Here is a 7,359-nt window from a genome sequence, read left to right on the forward strand (position 1 = left end):
CAAAAAAAAAAAAAAAAAAAACTCAAAATCAAGTTTTTAGCAACTGGGGCCAGTTAAACAAAATCAAATGTTTCTAAATTTATATTTGGAAAATTGAACTAAACGCTGGTTACCTCGAACCTGATTTTGTTAAACAAAAGCAAATGTTTCCCATTTCCTTCCGGTTTTTCAATCAAAACTGGAGTATAGAAAAATGATTTCCTCAGCGGTAGTTTATCACCATATTCACTCTATATCACATTTTTGTTATGATGTAACATAATCGATGCGTGGAAAAAGAAGTCAATATACATTTATACAGAAGGCAATAAATAAGTAAACAACTATCAGTAAAAAGACAAGATAGATGGTTGTAAGTTTGCCATATCTTCCTGGCTCTAAACACAGTATCAATGCAGATTTTCTTCTGTGGTTATTGTCATATGGCGACGTTCTAGTGTACAAGTCATCACCACACTGAATTACATTGTTCTTAAGATGGTTTTGAGAGTTGTGGCTAGTTATGTTTTTCAGGATAAAAATAGTTAATAAAATGACAGAAAAGAAGGATATTCAGCAGATAAGAAATGGATAGTTATTGACATTATTCCGGTCTGTCCTCCCCCTCCCCACCCCCACCTCAAATGATATTAATGTGAGATGGGATATAGATCATATCAATGAGATATTCTTTATCACCATACTCATCATGCTTTCGATCATTCAATATAATCTGATTCAGGCGAACGTGTTGTATGTTGAATATTGAATTTACAGCTAGGAACAGGCGTACTACGGGTGATGCGCGGGGACCGTGACGCTGTTTCGGATATCATTCCTGTTGATATGGCTTGTAGCATGATGATAGCAGCCGCATGGTACACAGGTACTCACAGGTAGGTCGCAACCCAGTATAGTGGTATACACCTATTCACAAGTAAGTTACCGCCTGGTATATTGGAACAGACAGGTAGGTATCCGGCTGGTATATTGGTACAGACAGGTAGGTAACCGCCTGGTGTATTGGTACAGACAGGTAGGTAAGTACCTGGTATATTGAACAGACAGGTAGGTAACCGCCTGGTATATTGGTACAGACAGATAAGTGACTGCCTGGTATATTGGTACAGACAGATAAGTAACCGCCTGGTATATTGTTACAGACAGGTAAGTAACCGCCTGGTATATTGGTACAGACAGATAAGTTACCGCCTGGTATATTGGTACAGACAGGTAACCCCCTAGTGTACCTGTACTCCTTGTCTAGATAGCCCAACACGCTTTAAAAACAACGTTATAACGTTACCTTATGACCCAAATTGAAATTCGCTGTAACAGCTGCTGTTGATTTGCTGACGTTTTATTGACAATAGAAATACATATCACCAATATATCATATATGTATATAATATGCATGCGTAAAGATAGTGTCTTTGGAAGCAGAATTTTGAAAAAAATAATTATTTTACAGATCGAAGCAAATGAAGGTGTTCAACTGTACGACAGGATCTATCAACAGTTTGACATGGGGAGACATGGGTAGGTGAAAGATAATGAGTTTTTTGTGTCAAGAATTCAGTCTGGTATATTGCATAACGTATTACAAGTACACTACAGAAAAGGAATCATGGTTTTTTTTATGTTTGTAATACTTAGACGTTATCATCGGCTGGAAAACATTATGTACATTTCTGAGACAGTTTTAATTCGCTTTTCTTTAAATTTGTTCAGTGAAAATTATCTAATCTAGAGGAACGTGCAGAGTATAAGCCACAGAAAACAGATTAATCAAACACTTTATATGCATAAACACATTAGTTTTTCTCCGGAAATTTAGTTCAAGTGATATATCACGTGTCACTATATCTAAATATGATGAACAAGTACATTGTAATTATAAGAATGTGGGATTTCCGCTTTTTATTTTATCGTCTCCTCGCAAGGTGGCACTGGCGTCAAACTCTGCTCTGATACTCATAAATTTTAAGAGTGTGTTAAATAACAAAATTAACCGACAGTCTATATGGATTTTAAAACAGACACACTAGAAATTAACATATTTCATGAAAAGGATTGTACAAAAGACATACAAAATCATTACATTTTGTAATCTAGAATTAGACTCAATATACCCAAATATTGTTGAAACCATCGAGACGAATGAGGAAGATCTCATTTGACCGGCAGAAATGTCAAATCATTAATAAGAAGGTTCAATAGCCTAAATCAATTTTCGATACTGCACAAAAATTCCAGCAAGTACATGTGTTTATGCTGAACCAGAGCCATTACTGAAAGAAGCGGAGCATACATCCTATGATCTTTAAAAAAAACCACGCTGAATCACACATTTCAATACAAATTAGAATTAGACACAGTAGAGACTGATTGATACGCCATCATAGAACTGTTCCTTCGTTCCAGAACTTCGCCGTGAGGCCGTGGACTTAATATTTGTTTATATGTGTTTTGCGTCATGGCAAGAACACAGATCGTATGAAAACAGTTTCCGTGTGCGGTTTGGATAATCTAAGACTATTTCAAAGTACAATTCAGTGATGTTAAGTCTTATTATATATACTAACCATGGTAGCTCGAGACTCCAGTTCAACCTGTAATATCACATTGGCATCGGGCTGTCAAGTCTTATGGCTGATCAAACTACAAAATTTTGCTAGAAGCAATAAGTACTAAATAGTATTACTTCTATTTGGTCTCCGGGATTAGACACCATAAAATAGCTATGCTGGGCAAATATTCAAAACTTTGAGCAAAAACGAGGTATTACCAAGGACGGTGTAAGTACAGCTTGTTAGCAGAGACGAAATAATAAGTCCCTATGTCGCTTTTACTTCCGCATTGGCTAAGGCAACTCCCCTATTCTGCAGAGGGTTCCATGTCTATATCGGCACACAGCATGTATGTAAGTTTTACAACATTTCGCCTTCAACTGTATTCCAGGGATAGATATACCTGGTGAAACAAGTTCTGCTGTCTTGTGGCACTAAGAAATATACTTAAGACGTATATTCTTTCGTGTAGATAGTCCAATTACAAATGAACAAACTGTAAAACCAGAACATCAAACGGCAGTTTTTTTCAAATGCAATCATGAACTTGAAGTTTCAAAAGATGATAATAATTGAAGCTCTTTGTCTCTCAGGGGAATATTCAAAAGAATGTGGTAGGGGGTGAGTGTGTGTGTGTGTGTGAGAGAGAGAGAGAGAGAGAGAGAGAGAGAGAGAGAGAGAGAGAGAGAGAGAGAGAGAGAGAGAGAGAGAGAGAGAGAGAGAGAGAGAGAGAGAGAGAATGAGAGAGAGAGAGGGAGAGAGAATGAGAGAGAGAGAGAGAGAGAGAGAGAGAGAGAGAGAATGAGAGAGAGAGAGGGAGAGAGAGAGAGAGAGAGAGAGAGAGAGAGAGAGAGAGAGAGAGAGAGAGAGAGAGAGGGAGAGAGAATGAGAGAGAGAGAGAGAGGGAGAGAGAGAGAGAGAGAGAGAGGGGGGGGGGTGAAAACAAACGACAAAAGTATAAATGTGGTTCGATTTAATGATGACTTTCAGAAATAACAATAACTTATTAAGTTTGCAAATCAGTTGAAGTAATCATGAACTTGAAGTTTCAAAAGATGATAATAATTGAAGCTCTTTGTCTCTCAGGGGAATATTCAAAAGAATGTGGTAGGGGGTGAGTGTGTGTGTATGTGTGTGTGTGTGAGAGAGAGAGAGAGAGAGAGAGAGAGAGAGAGAGAGAGAGAGAGAGAGAGAGAGAGAATGAGAGAGAGAGAGAGGGAGAGAGAATGAGAGACAAACGACAAAAGTATAAATGTGGTTCGATTTAATGATGACTTTCAGAAATAACAATAACTTATTAAGTTTGCAAATCAGTTGAAGTAATGGCTGATCGTACAATGTTACAGAGGATTACACAAGGCGATGCTCCATGAAGAATCCGTTCAATACAGTCACTCGGGTACCCACTGTTATGTTTACCAAATGCGTGTGAGTATGGTACATGTAGTTTCTATCAGACGATATTTTCATCACGTGATAATATCAATACTTATGTTTCATTCTGGAAGTGTGTTCTAGCTCGGAATAGATTTAGTCAAATATATGGATGAAGAAGTTTGCAATAAAGGAAATTACTGGTCAACGTTTATCTCTTCTATATATGAATATCACATTAATTCACATTATAGAACAGATATGAAGTTAATGGCAAAACATGCATAAACAGTATTTAATGATGAACTGCATTTCAATGCATAAAATAACTTGATCTACAATACAATTGAATTGAAGATAATATAAATAAAAAACCCTGGAAAGAACGCATGCAAAATCTTTATCAAAAATGTCGAACCTCTTTGCAGATTTTGGCATGACATCAACGTGTTGTTTAATCAAGTACTACCATCCTACCTCTTGGATATGTATATGTGGTGTACCGGAAAAAAGCCCATGTAAGTCTAAACGTCACTTAACATCACATTATTGTACAGGTTGTGATATATATGGATTACCTGGAAAAAACTTATGTGAGTCTTAACGTCGAATGACGTTATATACATGTACACGTAATATGCATATGCGAAGTTCTGGCAAAAAAAATTCTTACGACTCTAAATCAAAACTTCAAATGACGCCATTCTTTGTTCTTAATATGATGCGTTTAGGACAATTCAAGCAATACATCCAACTTGTTTAAAGGAACCCCATTTCCTTTTGAGATATGCCATCACATTATTCTCCTCAGAAAATATATCTGAGACAGTCAGAAATTAATATGAAAGATGTCAAAAATGAAGCATAAAACGCTTACCCTTCCAGTAACTCTGGTCTTGTAGTTTTTTCAATAGTATCAGTGTAAATCTTCTGTGTCAATATATATAATGAAATTAATTGAAATCCCTATTCATTATAGATACTGTTTCAATGCAACACGAAGTGATATCAGAATAGTTTCAAATCGTGTTGGGAATTGCTGACAAAAATTCACATGTCACTGAGTATAAATATAATTTTATCTGTGCATTTACGAACCCGGAAGTTAAAACTTTTCTTTACAAATATGCACAGCATCTGTGTACAATACGTCGTTGTGGGACAAATTCTTTATATCATGATTTAGAAAAGCTTCAACCTTTTTTGGCCGACAAAGAGACTTGTGTCTCCCTTGTTTAAGATTGATGCACGTTTTGTCTGGAATGCGGATGCTTGTAATTGCATAGGAATGCATTATATTCTATGCAAAAGAGCTCTTCACGAACGACAGTACGAATTTTAATCAACCATTTCTACACGCTTGTACGTTCAACACTATTTGGTTTTGTCAGCTTCCGAAAAATAGAAGATCGCCTTCGGAAAGCCACCGCAACTCTAGACTACTTCACAAACAAGGACTGGGAGTTTAAGTCGGACAACTTAGACATGTTACTGGCAGCTATGTCTTCAGATGATAGGGAGGTAAGACAGTAGGATAAGAACAAACGAAACCAAGTGTTCTTAGTTGATCCTTGTTTCTAACGCCCCACATCTGGTTGTTCTCTACCAAACCTTTCCTTCTGAAATATAAATCGATCTTATATTTACAAAATTGGTGGCATAGTGTCCTAGATGTTTCACACTCCAGCTTTTTGTGAATTTGCCGATGTATTAAATCAGCAGTTAGATAGTGTTGTTAATTTAATTGAACATCGATTTCTGCCGAAATGTTACAATAATGAAAACATTTGTATATGTACGTATTACGTTTCTAATAAATCTATGTGTCTACAAATATGCAAAAAAATAAATAAATTATTCTTGTTTTAGTTATTTTGGAATAATTTCAATTCCTCAGACGTCTAGATCGATTTTACCTGTACTTTCAGACATTCAATTTTGATCCGCGGAGTATATCATGGCCTAGTTACATAGAAGCTTACTGCCTTGGTATCAAGCGTTATATATTGAAGGAGGAACTGGAAGAATTACCCAAAGCTCGGACAACACTGAAACGGTAAAGCACTGGGGTCTAACACCACAAAAAAATTTGTACCTTACCGGTGAAATTGGAGGCGGAGAGGGGGCTATAGTTTTCCTGTATGTCCCTCCCTGCGTATTTGGAAAAATTGTCGTTAAATACATGTTAAACATCAACGTATTTCGGATATATTTAAGGTTTTTGGACCAAGGTTTAGGCCACTGTTACTATTATTTTTTTTAGAAAATCTTTCTGAAACTTTTATCGAACTTCACACATTTATAAATTTATCTTTGATAAGGTCGAATTTGTTGGGTCTAGGTAAAGCTGCTGCTACTATTTTAGAGAATTTATAAATCAGCACAGTGTAAAAGTTTGTTTGTGCTGTAGGGTATATGTATTGATTCAGCAATACTCAGTATGCTGGTTTCCCTTAACTACCTAGTGGCGTTGTCTTCATATCTGCCCTATGTGGAGAACAAAATAGCGTATTCCTTGATTTGTTTTGTTATTTTTCAAGTTTCACTTCTGACAATATAACAGTAATCGATAAGTCATAATAGAACGGTAATGTGTGTGTGTGTGTGTGTGTGTGTGTGTGTGTGTGTGTGTGTGTGTGAATTAAGTTACTTAGATACTTATATGTACTCAAATAAATTTCCTTAATAACATTTTAGGAGTTGAAATTATCCTGGTTTATTTCGATCTATTACAGGTTGCAGCGCTTGAGTTTCGCTACGAATACACTCTTCATCATCATCGTATGGCGGGTTCTTATTAACCGTGTGAGCATAGCCCGGTCTATGTGGAACTTCCTCATTCACTGGGTCGTCAAATTCTTTAACTGTTTACCTAAGATTGCTAAAATAACTTAGGCAGGAAAGTTTTCTTCGAAAAATTGCGAGTGAATGAGTATCAGAGATGTGCCATCTCAGATGAAAGAAAACGCATTGTTTTAAATGGTGTGTGTGTGTGTATGAAAGAATATTTATGTATGACAACCAATGTTAAATGCAAAACCGTCCCCTTTAAACATGGAGACAATTGATGAATCGAATCACATAGAAAAACATCTCATCTGGAGAAATTAAGATTAAGTGATTTGTCTAAGGTCACAGCCACGTCAGGACAGCTTTCTTAAAAACACAAACCGACACCTCTACAAGAAACAACCCGTAGTGGGAGCATGAATATGCACCAAGCACACGGGATCGACATTGGAAAAAGTTGGTGGTGCTGAAATGGAGATACAGAGGAGATTCTTGTTATCATTTGTGGAATATCTCGAAGTGATGACAGAAATGAGTCGGTGGAAGGGAAACAGCTGAAATGATTGACTAATCGGCATTAAGAATCTGTAGTAATGCTTTCTATTTCATTACAAGAAGGATTTTTAATCTATTATCAAATCAGTAT

The 7,359-nt window shown here is 36.5% G+C and overlaps 1 protein-coding gene across 1 annotated transcript in view; it reads left to right on the forward strand.

Annotated features, from left to right (window-relative positions):
- LOC132554205 (fatty acyl-CoA reductase 1-like) overlaps positions 1–6,843 on the forward strand; it is a 29,363-nt gene extending 22,520 nt beyond the window's left edge. Inside the window, exons 8-14 of the mRNA XM_060218512.1 lie at positions 757–875; positions 1,451–1,518; positions 3,896–3,977; positions 4,352–4,441; positions 5,315–5,444; positions 5,852–5,979; positions 6,659–6,843. Of these exons, the coding sequence (XP_060074495.1) occupies positions 757–875; positions 1,451–1,518; positions 3,896–3,977; positions 4,352–4,441; positions 5,315–5,444; positions 5,852–5,979; positions 6,659–6,818 (777 nt within the window). The 3' untranslated portion in view covers positions 6,819–6,843. The remainder of the gene's footprint in view (positions 1–756; positions 876–1,450; positions 1,519–3,895; positions 3,978–4,351; positions 4,442–5,314; positions 5,445–5,851; positions 5,980–6,658) is intronic.
- The last annotated feature ends 516 nt before the right edge of the window (positions 6,844–7,359 follow it).

The sequence above is a fragment of the Ylistrum balloti genome, unplaced genomic scaffold (genome assembly GCF_031769215.1).
Source record: "Ylistrum balloti isolate Yb309-2 unplaced genomic scaffold, AGI_CSIRO_Ybal_v1 Utg370386, whole genome shotgun sequence".
Lineage (NCBI taxonomy): Eukaryota > Metazoa > Mollusca > Bivalvia > Pectinida > Pectinidae > Ylistrum > Ylistrum balloti.